The 16,109-nt window shown below is 40.0% G+C and overlaps 1 protein-coding gene across 1 annotated transcript; it reads right to left on the reverse strand.

Moving 5' to 3' along the window:
- Nucleotides 1–876: 876 nt before the first annotated feature.
- Nucleotides 877–16,103, reverse strand: LOC121673053 (dedicator of cytokinesis protein 8-like). Its single transcript, XM_042046089.1, has 10 exons — nucleotides 15,491–16,103; nucleotides 10,801–10,944; nucleotides 9,819–9,950; nucleotides 8,087–8,221; nucleotides 7,438–7,527; nucleotides 6,770–7,006; nucleotides 5,985–6,128; nucleotides 4,833–4,939; nucleotides 3,823–3,990; nucleotides 877–3,215 (listed from the first exon to the last, which is right to left on the reverse strand). Exons 1-10 carry the CDS (start codon nucleotides 15,626–15,628, stop codon nucleotides 3,152–3,154), a joined length of 1,359 nt encoding a protein of 452 aa, XP_041902023.1. The 5' UTR covers nucleotides 15,629–16,103; the 3' UTR covers nucleotides 877–3,151.
- Between the last annotated feature and the right edge of the window lie 6 nt (nucleotides 16,104–16,109).

Genomic DNA, 16,109 nt, shown 5'->3' on the forward strand with positions numbered 1-16,109 from the left:
CTGTATAGATGCTGTTCTGCAAACCAGGAAATCCAGCATTAGGGCTGCCCATGTAGGATTTGTAGTGCTGACCAAAAGCAGCTACCTCAACGTTCAAATGTTTTCAAAACGCGCTGACATTTGTACTTCCAGGCATTATTGCTGCCTTCTCATAGCCAGCACGGACTCCTTACATCTGCCTGATGTGCAAGTGTGTGCTGACACCCGGTCTGGATCGGGCGTGCTCTCCTGTGGCAGTGGGGCTGTGCGCAGACCTGAGGCTGCTGGTCACTGCCTTGCCACCTGTGTGCTGCCGCAGGACAGGGCATGGCTGACGTGGTCAACTCCTGCTGAGCTAGAGGATTCCTGTGCCAAATTCAGCACCGTGCTCCTAAAAGCTGGTGCTTGCTGGTGGTAAATGCAAGGAGTGAAGGAGCTCTGGTGAATTCCCAGCCAAATGTCTAGGATGGTGTAGTGCTCACCTGCTGGTTCCCCTTTGACAGCCTCAGCAGTTTAGCCCTGGACCTACCTAGTCTGGACACACAAAACTTTCCCTAGTCTTAAATCACCCAGATGGTGAGTTCAGGAATCAGGCATATTTCTGCTCTACAGCTACAGCCCAGAGGAAGTAGTGAGGGCACTACTGTCACTGAGCTTCCCACTGACATTTTTCACGTAACACTGAATGAAAAACAGAAGCTGGGAAGCAACTTGTTGCTTGTAATCCCTGCAACAGGCACAATTTGTCCTAAAGACAGACAAACACATCCTCTGCCCAAATCTTTATATTTTTTGCTGAATGGTGCTTCTATTAGAAAATGTTGTTCCTACTGAAATTTTCTTTCCAGCTCTATTCTATTGAGGTATAAGATGCAACACAAAGGCACTTCGAAATATGCTGTTTAACAGTTGCTTTATTGCAAAACGGAATATCCTAAGATAGAAAGTTTGCTTCACATAGTTCAGCTCTTGAAAGAAATGTACAAGCCACGTTCCATTTACAAGGGACGTGAAATGCAAACTGGGGGCAAGACTGGCCATCTGATTGCAAGGTGCTCAGCTTGTAAAATGGGAGTGAAGAGTCCATCAGTATTCATATTATCCTGAGTATTACTTCAATTCAAGGAACCAGTTCATTACTTCATTACTAGTTTATTGTACACCTGTAAGGGGTTTTGTTTACCTGAGGTTTCTGTTGGTTAGGCTGTAAAGGATAAGTATCTTGTAAACAGCGAGGTTGAATTGTGGGGTTGATAGATGACAGTATTCTGACCTTTATCCTCAACTAGCAGTAAAAAAACAGATAAGGGGCTAGGTTCTGATAGGCAGAGATCTCATAGCTTCAAAACTTTGGGAAATTAGTAATCTTTTCAATCTAGAATTGTTTCAGAGCAACTTGAATATAGAGAAGCCACTCTGACATAGAGGCATCTTTTGCTTTGAGTTTTTTACACCATTTGCTTATGTACTTTGGATGTGTTCACTTCAAAATCAGGGAGTACTTATTCCTGATTATTTCATTTAATAATACAATGAGTGAGGAAGGAAATTATTTTCTTACACTCCCAAGTTCTGTGTAACTACAGGGTTTATTTCACCTACTTCCACATCTCATCTTGTTTGATCATCCATGCGGATCTTCTACAAAGCACATTGAAAATATGATACAAGTATCAAGGAAGCACTTGGAATATTCATATTATCAAACGGCAAGGCTGCAGGTGACTGTAAAAAGTCAAAATGTTTCCACTAAAAGCCAACAGCCTCAATCTCCCTTACACTTTTGGAGCAAAGAGGCTTTGCCTTTAGAAACATATGGCATCAGCTCTGAGAAAGTTCACTGTAACTTTTTAAAATGAAGTACAAAGGAAAAAATTTCCTTGAATTTTAACATTAAATTCAGTGCTTGGGCAAATGGAATTGGTTGCTTTAATCAACATTAAAGTATAATTTCCAAAACATTGAAGAGGTGGCATAGAAGAAGTAATATGTAAGACGTTTTCGTGGATCTTTGTTTCAAAATACTAACATTATGTGGTAAGCATAGTTACAATAAAAATTGTAGCTCTTCCACTGCCTCACGGAAGGAGTTCCAAAAGTCCAAAATGAGTGCCAAAGTCCTAATTTATCCTCTCTCTCCGCATCCTCATCCGCAAAATTGTGATAACATTTCCGTACTTCAGAGAGGTGCTGTAAAGGTTATTTAGTAGGATGTTTGCTGAGGACTCAAAAAATACCAAGTACTAGGTATCATAAATTATGCACTAATTTCGCTTAAGCAGCAGTAAAGCCTTAGCCAAGTGATTTGCAGGAAATCCCCATTGTGAGCTTCTGTAGTTAATTTTGGATAAAATTATCTACATAAGAGCTTTATGTAATAAAGAATCAGTCATAGCTTAGCATCTTCTTTTTAAACTATTACTTGTTAGCTCTGCTACATATGTCACAGATTACTAACTGCATGTCAAGTCGCTATAATGCATGTCCCTATACTTAGGAAAAAATTTAGAAGATCTGTAAGAACTATTTATTACTACTTCTTGATTTTCATGCTTTGGTTGAGAAAACTTGTGCAGAACTCCGTGCAGTTAAGGACCATGACAGAGATCTGTTCAGAAACTGAGGAAATTACCCTTTCCTAGAGCGCTAGCACAGCGAACACTGAGCAGGTGACCATGTCCCTCCTCATTAAGACAATATTTAAGCATGTGATTAACTTGCAGAATGTGCTTCATTGCCAAAAGCACGTGGATAAATGCTGTCTTGGAAAAGGACCATAAAAACACAGAATTTGTCGTTATTCCTTAGACATGTTATTTGGATTCACCTCAACCAAACCACGTGAAGTTCTGTCTGTTACCTATGCATGACTGACTTCATGCCACTGACCACTCTAAGGTCCCCCCCCTCTGCATTAGGTGATTGTTGTACAATATATACAAAAGTATCTAAAAAGCATCCCCTTCCTTTCCAAGCCTTCATGGTATGTGCTTGATTAGGAATTATCCCCTAGTTTTCATTCAGTGATCTTGTGTAAATGCTCTTCTGCATGCTATCCAGAAAGCGCACATGCTGTCTTGTGACAGATTTCTGATTTCATAGATGTAGAATAAATACTCCGTCACTTCTTTCTTGCAGCATGAAGCTCTTCCTTGGCTGAAGCAGCTAGTTCTTAGGTGCTTTGGGAAGAAGTCTGGGCATCATATTTCCTAAAACTGTGGTTACGAAAAGATTCCCTGAAATGAAATAGATTAATAAATAAAGTTGGAAAATGAAAAACAATCAAAAAAATATCAGTCTTGTGAAAAGGAGCTGAAATATGCTCTATGTCAGCAGGTCAGAGTGGTCATTTCTTCTTCTCCTCCCACCCCACACCGGGCACAGTGGCGTTGTGAAGAAGCATATATTCATAAGCAAAGAACATTAGACTCTTCTGTCTCAGTCATGTGACTGAAAAGGATTATGTTTCCTGTAGTGAAAGGACAACTCAGTCCATGCTGCTTAAGACCACATGGTGCCATACTTGTTCTATCTCGTTCCTGGCTTCAAAGGTTGAAGAAATCACAAGATGTTTCCAGGAACTTTGTTAGGGTGAGGTGGAAGTCTTATCTAATGATGCATTAAAATTACAAAAATCCTCTACCCCTGGAATGTGGAGCTTGAGAAACACAGCTAACCCTACAATTATCTCCAGTGGAAGTCAGCAGATTTCTTTAATCAGCAATGGAGAGGGCAGTGTATATTCTGGCTTGGGTTTAGCTGCCAGTAAAACTCCCTTTCTTCCTTGCAAAAAAATAGCATATTTTTGTATGGCCACAACAGATAACCCTGCCCTAACTATACCTTGTGCTGTGGACTTTCACTACCGGTTTGTACAGCTCTGGAATCTTCCTCTCAATCATGGGCCTAAGGTTCTCCTTCAGTTTCGTGTAGTTTCTTTTGAGCTCCTGATGATACTCCCTCTGGTCAGCAGTAATAAGGTGCTTGTTTTTCTCCACGGCTTCACCACACCTAGGCAAAAGGAAAGAAAAAAAGACATGATAAATATAATCCACTTCTGTTAAACTCATTCACTTTGTGTTAGGTGATTTGCATGGACAAGAATCCAGTTCCTTTGGTCTAGGCATTCCTCTGGTAACTTGTCAAGACTAAAGTGATAATGAACTAGTAAGAAAGCTCTGTCTTTTCCAAGTACATAAATTGAGATGATATTTTTTAGATATTAGGAAAGCATGAGCGAGCTAATAAAAAATAAATTTCATGACTGCAGAATACTGAGCTAGCTGCCTACTTACTGTATAAACAGATAAATTGGCAATAGCAGAAATTAGAAGCTGTATCTTCTGCAGAAGACTTGCTTTTATTTAACTCAAATTTACCCTTCACCAAGGAGGGTACTTTTGACTAAGGAGATGAGTATCTTCATATGTGAATATGCTTGTTGAGATTTATAAACAGGACATGTGTCTGCCACTACCACTGTGTCTGCTTGACAGATAAGGTTTTCTTATGAATGGCTTTCTACATAAGAATGTCTTTTTATTAAAAATGAAATCAAGGCAATAGTCTGAAATGTTTGATTTCAATAAGACGTTGGAAGATAAAACAAATGGAAGATCTTAATTTATGCATTATTAGTTTAAATTGTTAAAGTGTTTCTTCCTTTTGAGATGCAATGCCCACCTAGGCATTCACATGAAGCAGAGATAAGAAGGCTGGTCCGAGTGTCTGAAGCAGGAGATGCCAGAATTTATGATGCTAACTTGCATAATTCCTCAGTTATATTTGCATTGCATTATTGCTAATATTGAATGTATTGATGCAATTCAGCATTTCAATTTTGTTTTACTGACCTCATTATAAACTCTTTGAAGCACAGCCTCAGCTTGTTGTGATGTCGATAAAGTCTGGGGTCTGCGGGAATTTCAGCCAGGAACACTTGCGCTACCTCTAGTGGTCCCTTACAGAAATAACACAGGAAAATGTCAAAACCACCTGCTTAGACTGAAAACAGACCACACGTTTGTTTAAAGCTGTTTGTTATTTCATTAGTGGAATTACGGAAGAAAATAAATCTGTGCACAGATACCATAACGGGATGGTTTTTAGCTCCCTTTCCCCCACGATGTTTCCTTTGGCAAGCAGAATTTTTGCCCATCATATCTTATCCTCTCCTGTTGTTATTCCTCCTCCAGTTCCACAACAAAGGGAACAAATTCTGCTCAGCAGAGAGGAGCTGGGACAGCTCTAGTGACAAACCTGGTTATATTCAGAAACACAGCTCCTGTGTGTGGTATTACAAGACCTTTAGGCAATAAGCCCAGTGCCAAAAAAGATCACTCTCTCCAAAGCTTATGACGACACATTATTTCAGACTCGATGCTTTGGCTGATGAAGAATCTGGAGAAACTGAGAGTATTTAGGCTTTCATCAAAAAATCCCAAGCTCTGTGAAGTTGTGCATATCATCAAGTTTTTTCTCAGCCACATGGCTTCATCCTTCCATTTTCAATTTTTTAAATTGCCTAGGCCTTTTTTTTTAGTTTGTGTATTTATGTTATACCTATTGCATCTCAGCTTTCTTTTGGGGCACTCAGGTCTTGACTTCATGTATTGACTTAATTTCAGTGAAACTGAATTTGTGGTGGTTCTACAGGAGAATTGTTATTATTATTCCCATTCCCCAAGGATACATCTGGAATGAACAAAATGGCTGAGATGGCTAGCAGGTTAGAAATGAAAAATCCTTGAATGCATTCACAAGGCTTCTGTGAGTTTCTGCACCTACAGCCAGGACAGTGCTTCCCATGACTACTCTCACCAAAAGCATAGCTAATGAACAGCATACAATGACTAAATATCAAGGGATGAAGTTTAAATACACACAGTAACTAAATGTGTCTGACTAGATGTACTTCTTTCAGTGCAAGAAATAGGAGCAAAAAAAGAATGCACAATGAGAAAAGTATGCAGAATCTCTTCATCTGGCTTATTTGGATCCCTTACCTGATTTACAGTGGCCCCAACTGAGCCCTGCAAAACCATCTGGAGCATTTTGGCATCTGGTGGTTCTTGGTTGGTGGCTGCAGTTAGCTCCTGTGTTTTTTTACGCATATCTTCAATAGCAACTTCAATTGGGGTTAAAATAAACTAAGGAATATGGAAGAAAAGATGGTTCATTACCTGAATAATGCATGCAGCTGACCTGTTTTAAATCTGACAATATCACTGTCATTCTCCTGCTTCAAAAGCAGTGGCTGTGAAACCCAGGAACACTGTTCAATCTAACTGTCATCTTGGTAGATGGTGCATCAGATCCAAAGCTCTTATCATTTGCAAGAACAGGGTGTGACTCAGACCTCCTGTTCACATAAATTCATTACTATTCTAAGTGACTCAATTCATGCCTGAAATGGTGTTTCACTTTCTACAGTATAAAGCTCCCCTGTCTCTAAGCAAGCCCTGAGCCCAATCTCTGACTGTACTCTAGCCTACTTCTACTTTATCAGCTAGAAGTACAGCTAAAAACAGAGCCCCACACATCCTCCTACACAGCATTAAAGTTAGGAGGTCAAAAGAAGAATGTACATTGGCTATCCTCCCTTCTCCATAGTAAATCTCTATCTTGCCTTGTCTGTCCCTTCTGTGATACTCCTGTTAACAAGGGCCACATCTGAGAAATTCAGCATCCTTTTTTTTTATATTTATGCCACGCATAAATTTGGAAATCTTCCCACCCAGAGACTCCTTCAGTCCTTGAGAAATTAGATGTGTCTTCAAAACCAAATTACCTCTTCTCTTTGGATGACACTGATTCTAGTTTTGATGTAGGGGAAAGCATGCATTGTGGTTAGGATGGTGTTCCTCTTGTATTGCTCACTAAGCTCTCCTCTGGGGCGCCCATCCATGGTGAAAGGTGTAGTGTACATGAACCGACAGATGTTGAAGTTCTTTTCAAAGTAGGTAACTCTGTCCTTCATCTCATACTCATCAAAATATGGCTCCACAAAGGTAATTTGTATGTATGCCTAAGAAAAGAGGGAAGAGCCATTACAGTGCTATACAACCCAAGGAATGTAAAAGGAGTGGCGCATGTGAACTATCCCATAGTACACATTGGCTAAGGATGGTCTGGAAATGCACAGAGCTGAAAATCCTTCAGGGATCCTTTTCTTATTCAGAGCTGACAAAACTTGCATCTAGGAGGGCACAGCTTAACCCTGGGGATCAGAACGAGGGCAGGGACCAGAGATCAGAAGTTCTAATTTCCATACTCTGTGACAAGCTACCATGCTAAGCCTGTCACAGAGACTTTAATACCCCTGGACACAGAGACACGATGCTGGATGGCTTCTTTTAGTGCTGTACTGTTTGAGCATAAAAGTTGCAAGCGGGACTTCCTCTCCTTCTCTCTCTTGTGTGACAAAGCACTCAACCCTCTCAGTAGTACTTTCCCTACCTTATTGGGATCCAGCTTTCTTTTGTCTACAGGAGCAGAGTCCTTGATTACTTCCACAGCATCCTCCCCAAAACACTGGCCATAAAATCCCTAGAAAAGAAACAGAATCATCCCAAAATGTTTTTAGTTCTTAATGCAATGCTAATGCAATTCTAGGAGAGAGGAGTGACAACCACGATGATTTCTGGGCTTTGTACAGTCAGTATACTGCTCCACAAACCACAGCTGGCCAGGGTAAGGCATCTTCTGACAACAATTACTGTGAGTTGCTCAGACAATCACAGAACTCGAGGTAAAAAATTCAGAAGGGAACACAGCAATTCTGTAAAAAAAGCTGAAAAGATACCAAAGCAAATATCTGGCATGCTCAAAATCATTCAGTGTATTACAGGCCTGCTGGTAAGAGACATAGCCTCAAGAAAATGGATCACTTAGATAATTATGCTTTAAAAAGGGATACTGTGGAAAGGATATGCACCAAGGAAATAACCTTGTGCATGGTTATTTTATAATATGGTACAAATATGGTACAAATCAGTTTTTTAATAGCAATTTTAAAATTTTTTTATATAGCAATAATACTATTTGGACTGTGTGGGTTCATTGAAAAGTATAACATTTGAGATCACATTAACATGGTTTTCCTCACCTCTAATCTGTGAGAAATCTCAGGGAGTTTTGTAATTGCAGGCTCCTTATAAACAAATTCCTGTTCATCCAAGTCTCCAAATTTGGATCCATAGAAACCAACACGGAAGTAAGTTCCAAACATTCGTTTTTGACCCTAATTGATAAAGAGGAAATTCACAATTGCTTTATATATGACATGGTAGTATTTGGATCCCTTTTTTCCCCCAACTGATGTATAAGAAAACCCACGAGTCCTACATTTTCCCCATTTCAAACCCACTTCTATATATCATCAGTGCTGATGGATTAGAAGCACAGGAAAGAAAGCATACAAACTAAGTGGACATTTGACTGAAATCTAACTTAAAATTTAAGCTGACCGTGAAGGGGGTTTCACAAAACAAAATACCTTACTATTTTTTAATTCCATTGAGGACATGTAACAAAATTTAAATTTTGCAATTTTGCAATGAAAATTGGTAAGAATTTGAAACTGACTAGGCTCAGCAATAAGGTTCTTCTGAAGAAAGAGAAGGGACAGTATGAGTGCTAAGAATTTAGATGGGTTTTCATATTTCTTCTGTTTTATAACTGAAAACACTAGTGAATTGACAATAAAGTTATTTTTGTTAAACAGATGTGGCAAGGTGGACACAGACATGTTCAGCTAAACCCATTTTATATTCATCTCTGCTTTTTTTGTATGGAGAGCCTTTTTACACTGTAGGGCTATGTAGGTAGATGAAAGCAGATGGAAGCTTTTGTTTGAAAAAGGAAATGGAACAATTTCAAATTCTGGTGGGTTGATCATGGCAGGATGCCAGGTACCCACCAAAGCCTCTCTATTACCCCCTCCCTGCAACTGGATAGGAGACAGACAATGAAAGGTTCATGAGTTGACACAAGGATAGGGAGTAATCATAAATTGGTTACCATCATGGGCAAAACACACGTGACTTAGGAAAACTAATTGTATTTATTACCAATCAAACTCAAAACAGGATAACGAGAAGTAAAACAAATTTTAAAAACACCTTTCTCCCTTCCTCCTTCTTAGGCTCTACCCCGGTGGTGCGGGGAGATGGGAAATGGGTGTTATGGTCAGTTCATCACACGTTTCTACCACTGCTCAGGGAGAGGCCTTCCCCTGCTCCAGCCTGCAGTTCCTCCCTGCTGCAGTGTGAGATTCCCATGGGGTCACAGCCTCCTTCCAGGCATCCACCTGCTCTGCCATGGGGTTCTGCATGGGCTGCAGGCAGATCTCTGCTCCTCCGTGGATCTCCATGGGCTGCAGGGGCACAGCTGTCTCACCATGGTCTACACCATGGGCTGCAGGCGATTCTCTGCTCTGGCACCTGTAGCACCTCCTGCCCCTCCTTCTCCACTGACCTTGGTGTCTGCAGAGCTGTTGCTCTCACATATTTTCCACTCTTCTCTTTTCTGAGCACAATTACATGTGGCCAATTACTTTTTTTCCCTTCTTAAATATATTACCCCAGAGGTGCTGCCACTGTCACTGATGGGCTCAGCCTTGGCCAGCCTCGGCCAGCAGCTGGCATTGGCTCTGTTGGCCATGCATGAAGTTTCTAGCAGCTTCTCATTGACATCACCATTTTAACCCTCCCCCTCCACTGCCAAAACCTGTCCACACAAACCCAGTACACACATGAACAGTTTTATTAACACCAGTCTTAAACAAATGGTGCAACCCAGCAATGTGTCTTGCTAGCAGTGCCTTGCCTCACAAGTACCTTATTAATAATGCTATCAAAGGCCTTCTGTAGCTTGCTGTGTGTCAAGGTAAGCTTCCTGAAGTCTCGATGTGCTTCCAGTATGGGGATGACAATTTTGTACACCTCATTCACAGTTTCATACAAACCTCCCTTTGAACATTAAAAAAAAAAAAAAAAGGAAAAAGAGGAAGAAAATAAATGAGTCTTCATGCACTCTGAAAAGAAACTAGATCTCCATCAATGGCTTGGCTGAAAAGGGGATTTATGGGACTCATCTGTTAATCTGCTATGTTGCTTCTTTTGCCATTCTAAAAACTAGTAATAGTAAATGGGCAGTTCTGAACAGCAGATAATGAACTGGATGTAATTTGGATCTCTGATCTGTTGGGCTCTCAAGCCCAAATTCCTGCATAAAGCCCTGGTTTCTGCCTCAGGGCTAGAAGAACTAGAAATGCAGGTTAGCAGCAGGAAATGGATTTGTTTATCATGCATGGTTCAAGGCAACCAGAGCTGTGTCTGGACAAAAGGAACCCAAGTGATATCTTTAGAGATGCTAAATCATGACTCCTTGCATAGTAAGTGTAGATTATGAGGCTAGTGGCTGTATGATGTCAAAAATATAAGAGTAATTCTGACATGCTTCCTAAAATACATACTTTACGTAAGATCTTTTTCTTAAATGTACTATCCCATGATAATACCAACTGAAAGTCTTGGTTCCTGCCCGAGACAATCACTTTCTGTTGATGCTGCCTGTGGTCTGCACAGTAGAGGTGGGTATGTGGCTGAGCTAGGCTGAAAAAGCCTAGATTAATCAATCTGACTGAGATAGTCCTTGGACAGCCAAAAATATGTCCTCTTGTCATTTAGAGTGTGGCAGGTCTGGAGTGCCTGGGTTAGCAGTCCTACATTGTTTCCTCATGTGCAGGAAAAGAAGCTGTGGATCTGGCTCAGACTGCTCACTATCCATCCCCTCCTGGTGATGCTGGTCCTCACTCACCGTGCTGAAGAGCTCTGCAGCTTGTTCCAGCAGCCCTACCAGTCCACTTTCTGAGAAATACCTCCCAGAACATATACCATCTTCATCTGGAGACAAAACATCATCTGAAACAGCAGATTCCTCCAGCACATTGGATGAAATGTTCTAAAATACATCAGAGCACACAAATAAAAAACTTAAATAAACAGTACATCATAAAGATTGAAGAAGAAACGGTTTCAACATATTTACATGATGAGAAGAGGAATGAGATTATTCAGGTGCAACCAGGGGACACAGAGTTACATTCTTTTTAGAAGTGAAAGTAACATCATAAATCTCCATAAATGGGAAATCAGGAGTTTCACTGCAAGAATCATGAATTTTCTTTCTAGCCTCAGGTTTAAAATGCATAACCTCATGTAGGTCTCAAACTGGCTCTTTTCTGGTGGCTGGATTTCCCTGGAGCTGCAGTGAGCTCAATCCCCAATACTACTAGGGCCCTTTCTGCTGCTGGCACTTGGCTGTGGGAAATTCCAAACTGCACTCCAGACCTTCTGCCACCTGCTTGAATAAATTGAACTTTCAAGTTTTTATTTGACTTTTCCAAGCAGAGGAGAAGTAGGACTCAGACAATATCACTCTAAAAACTGCAATAATTGATTGCTTCTTCTTGGTTCATCATCTGCCAAATTACATTTTAATCCTGCAGAATTTACTCAGTTTCTTGTTAATGTTATGGATCTCATTGTGCATTTAAATCAAACTAGATAAAGTCACTCTTTTGAGATAGTAGACCATGAAGTAACATATCTACAGTTCTTCAGGACTCTTTTGAATAAATGACACCGGGTGGCATATACATTAAAAATTTTGTTATTTTTATATATAGAAACCTGAAAAACAACAGCAAAATATGTGTACATACAGTATGGGACTGGCATATGTAACTTTCAACAGCAGCAGAAAGGCTAAGTTTTGATTTTCTATTAATTAAAAGGAGTTAAATTAGTGTCATAGTGTCTCACTTCAGCAGAAACTGGCAATGACAATCTGTCTGAGTGGAGGATGGATGCCAGCTGGCTGGCTAGCTGAGTCCTTAAAGGCATCTTTATAAAATAGCAGAGACACTGAGGGCTGTTACTATTGATCAGACTTCAGATAAAAAATTGGCACCACATACCACTAGTAGCATTGGACTTTCCCCCCTGGGCTTTGTGGATGTATTTATTTCTCCATGGGTGAAATTTATTCCAACCATGCTGCCATCACACTGCCTAAGTCTGCACATTGTGTCAGCTCTACTGGAAGGGTGAGCACAGCCTCAGAAGAGCATTCACAGGAGTTAAGAATACATATGAATCTTGGCCAGAAGGAAAACTATAGCACATTTAGCACATCTATGCCACTTTTTACTGACCAGTCTTACTGAAGAGAGTGACTTCAACCAGAATTAGGTTCACTGTCACATACCTCCAGAAACTCACAAGCCATGCAGCTCAATTTCTAGTTTTCCTTTTCTATACCAGTACCCACTAAAGACTGTTAAGACTGTTTTCATGTGACTCTGGTGGCCTGGTGGCTTTAATTTTTTTTTGTAATTCTCCTTTTGTAGCAAAGAGAGAAGAGTCCAGGGAAGTGATTTACGTACGAAAGTAATGAGAAAGTCACAGACACCAATTACTCCTTCTCCACCTTTAAGCCTCTAAAAACTTATGTCAGGAATGTACTTCCATGTTTAACGGTCCATGCACTCTAGTAGGAGAGAGCCTGCATGACATACTCCTGGGGCTTGCATGATCTTTTGCAAAGATCAACTTTAGCCTTGATCCACCTTTCATACTGAAGAATTTTACATATCCCTTGTATAATAAAGGCAATACATAAATCACCACGTATTTTATCAGCAATTATTTTGAATTTCACAAGACTAGTTTTCATTAAGGACAAGAAATAGTTGTGTCAGTTCAAAAACCCCTATGACCCCCCAGCCTTTACACCCATGTTAAATAAGGCCAGGGTAGCCTGCAACCTTGATCCCCCAACAGCCCAGGCAAATTAGGCTGCTGCTGAGCCCTGTGCCTCAGCAGGTAGACACATACACTAAGTACTTGTCTGTGTTAATATAAAGTGGCTTTAAAGGCAGTCCCTATGCAGTTCATACTCTCACTAGCTCTGCTTTACCGCTTGTAAAGTGGATTTAGTGTAAAAACAAATTGAGCTCAAAGGGAAATCCACTGCAGGTGACCCCATTCTGATTTTGAGGGATAGTTTTGATTGCATAGAGGGAAGCACTTTGTCTGCTACCGTATAAGGAAAAGTGTTGCTCTACTGAGTCAGTTTTCTGGATGCTGATAGACTCACGGCAGAAGATCAAAATCAGAACTGATTTGATCCTTTGCTGACTCATTTTACTCATCTGTAAAAAGGAGATAATACTTCCGCTCATCCAGAATAATATTTTTATTCACATTATTATCACCCTCAATTCCACAACTAAATGCATATCACCAATATTAGCTGATCTCACATCTGAGCCAAATGAAGAAATGGTCACAGAAAGAGTCAGTGAGTGGGACCTGTAACTACAGGTAAAGCCAAGCCAGTCTGCATTGTGTTTCCCTCTTTTGAAAGGGTAATCTGAGTAAGATCTTCACAGGTGCTACAAAACATAAACCTGTTTGTAAAGAATGGGAAACCTTTTCTTGAAAGCCTATGTAAAAATGCAAAGGGTTATTATAGTTAATTAGTGTTATTGAGTAAACTGAAATTCAAAATTGTGCTGTCAGATAAAGAGTTGTGTAATTGGGTTCTCGTCATTGGGGCATTTTATTACCTCTCTCCTATGGGGCAACTGTTTCTTTGGCAAACATGTATTTACACAAGCATTTTGATGAGAGAAATTGATTTGCTGCTTTTAAAGTCCTAAGTTTTCGCTTGCCTAGTGCCTTGTAGAATAGATTTAAATTCTCTAAAATAAATGAAAACATATCCATTTATAGCAATCTGCATAATCTAGGAGCAATGGAGGGAGGAATTACATTAGGGTCAAGTGTGTGAGCTTACAAGCACTCAAGGCAGCCTGGGAGCAAGATGACATTGGGAAGGGAATGCAGATTTCACTTATATCTAAATAATGATAGAATCTAACATACAAAAGAAGTAAATAGAAGTAATGCATGGAAGCAAGAAGTTTGATGGTATAAAAAACTGATAAGGGATGCAAAATGGCAGAAGTATAAATCCATGACCAGAAGTTTAGCCATTAAAAAGAGTATATACAGCTGTCTTGATATGGAAGAAAATCAAGAATAAAAACTTGTCCATCACTTAATTGTTAAGGTGGAATTGCAAATACTAATGCCCAACAAACTAAATTCAATGCAAAATGCCAAGTGGTTCAATCGTGTTCACATTCACTATTTTGAATGGAAAAAAACCCAAGTGGTATGGTTATATCAAGGGAAGATGACTGCACCAAATGTTGTGTTAGGTATTTCAAACTCACTTTGAAAATAAAATGTGGTCAACAGGTCAAAAAGCTAAACAAAAGTATATTCAAGCAGTGAATACTGAGCTGCCATATGTTTTAGAAAACTGGGGAAGTTCCAGAAGATGAAATGTGCTTTGGGGATCATACATTTTTTACAAGTGTACAAGGTGAGGAGATAGTGTTAGGTTTATCAGACTGCAGCAGGACAAAGTGGTGGAAATACTGATACAAAATTACCGAAGAAAACCTTAAAGGTATTCTACTTAGCTGGAATCAACACCAGATTATACAAGCCTGATACTTTCTGAAAAACAGGGATTACAATCTAATGAAGGTAATAATGTCTAAACAGTCGATGTCTATAGAACATCTAAGGCAATCCTACAAAATACTGTCACTAATTAGTTGAAATTATTCATAATTTACTTTAATCATTGCAGCCAACAGTCCACTAGTCTCAGGGAATAATGATAAAAGAGGAATTATCAACACATGGTAATAAATTAAAGGTTTGGCCATTTCTATTTTTAATAATGTGGAGAAAAGAAGCACTAAAATCACTGAATTGGCATATGAAGTCAGTTCAGCTAAGGGTATCCAAAACTGTGTAATCTGATAAACGAAGTATATATATATCTGCATTTAAAAATGTCTACCTTTAACCACAAAGAGTTATGCTCTCATCTATGTGATGTAGAAACATAAGGTGAAAAACAAAACCCAAGAAAACTGTCTGGAAAAGATCAGTGTATTACTGAGTAAAGAGCTCAACAACACCAAAATAACCAGTGAAGTCTCCAGAGAGATAATCTGAGAGCTACCTCCCACACTGAAAGAATTTACAGGACATTTTTACTTGACTTGGATGTACTGGATTGACTGTGGTGATTGTGTTACTCTTCAATCAAAAAGGTTTGGTTAGTAACTTGAGGGCAGTCAAAGGACTGGAGAACACGCCTGAAAGAACTGAGCAGCTCCAATTATCTAGATTATGAGAAAGAAGTTTGAAAGATGCATCCGTCACAGTTGATAAGTAACAGCCCTAGAAAAGGCATGCGATAACAGAGGGGTTCTACTTAGCAAGTAAGAGATTACAGTATCAAACTGCTGGAAATAGAAGCTAGAGACTGCCATTGTCACTTCGGCCCCATACATGCACCTCTGCTTTGCTTAGCACAAGAACAAACACACACACCAGAACTGCCTCATGCCTTTTACCTGAAAACTGACACTGCCCACAGGGAGATAGTTCCGATCCTCAAGCATGCTCAGGTACTCTGCCACCAGTGCTGCAGCATGGACCAGGCACATGGCTGCTTCTGTGTAGCTCTTCCTCTTGGTGTGCTTCTCTGCCATGTTCTGCAGCCAAGTCAGCCTCAAGTCCGGCGATGTCTGATATCCTTTTGCAATTCTAACAACACAGGCCAGAAAGCAGGAGTGAATGACCACTTCTCGAGTAACAAAAAATACCCTTATAATTCTTCACCTCAGTTGAATGGAAGAAGACATATCTGTCTTTATTCTGTATGATTCATTAAACACAAAGCAAAAGAAATGGTTAGGCAGTGGTGGGGAGGAGACACAGGGGCTATGAGGAAAGTAAAACTACTGCATCCAAGACTTTTCAGTGTTCCTGACTCTTATCCTTGCCCAAATCTACATCCACCTCCCAAAGGCTCCCCTGCAATGTGCTCACTACTGCAGCCTGGGACCCTGGTGACAGATCAACTGTGCTAAAGAGGGAATGTACACAAGTAGAACAGATTGTCACAGCTTGTCCCTAAAATGCATAGTTCAGCTCACCTCACTGCAGAATTTTCTCAGTAGCAATTCTAAA

Source organism: Corvus kubaryi, unplaced genomic scaffold (assembly GCF_017639235.1).
Source record: "Corvus kubaryi isolate FWS band 111438036 unplaced genomic scaffold, C.kubaryi_AGA036_p1.0 65148, whole genome shotgun sequence".
In the NCBI taxonomy this organism is placed as follows: Eukaryota; Metazoa; Chordata; class Aves; order Passeriformes; family Corvidae; genus Corvus; species Corvus kubaryi.

Excerpts from the sequence above, each read along its gene's own strand:
- LOC121673053 (XM_042046089.1), bottom strand. The coding sequence starts at position 15,628 with ATGGCAGAGAAGCACACCAAGAGGAAGAGCTACACAGAAGCAGCCATG. Across the intron at positions 9,951-10,800 it reads CTGCAGAGCTCTTCAGCACG|GGAGGTTTGTATGAAACTGT; the intron begins GTGAGTGAGGAC and ends TAATGTTCAAAG. Across the intron at positions 7,007-7,437 it reads GAAAGCTGGATCCCAATAAG|GCATACATACAAATTACCTT; the intron begins GTAGGGAAAGTA and ends CTCTTTTCTTAG.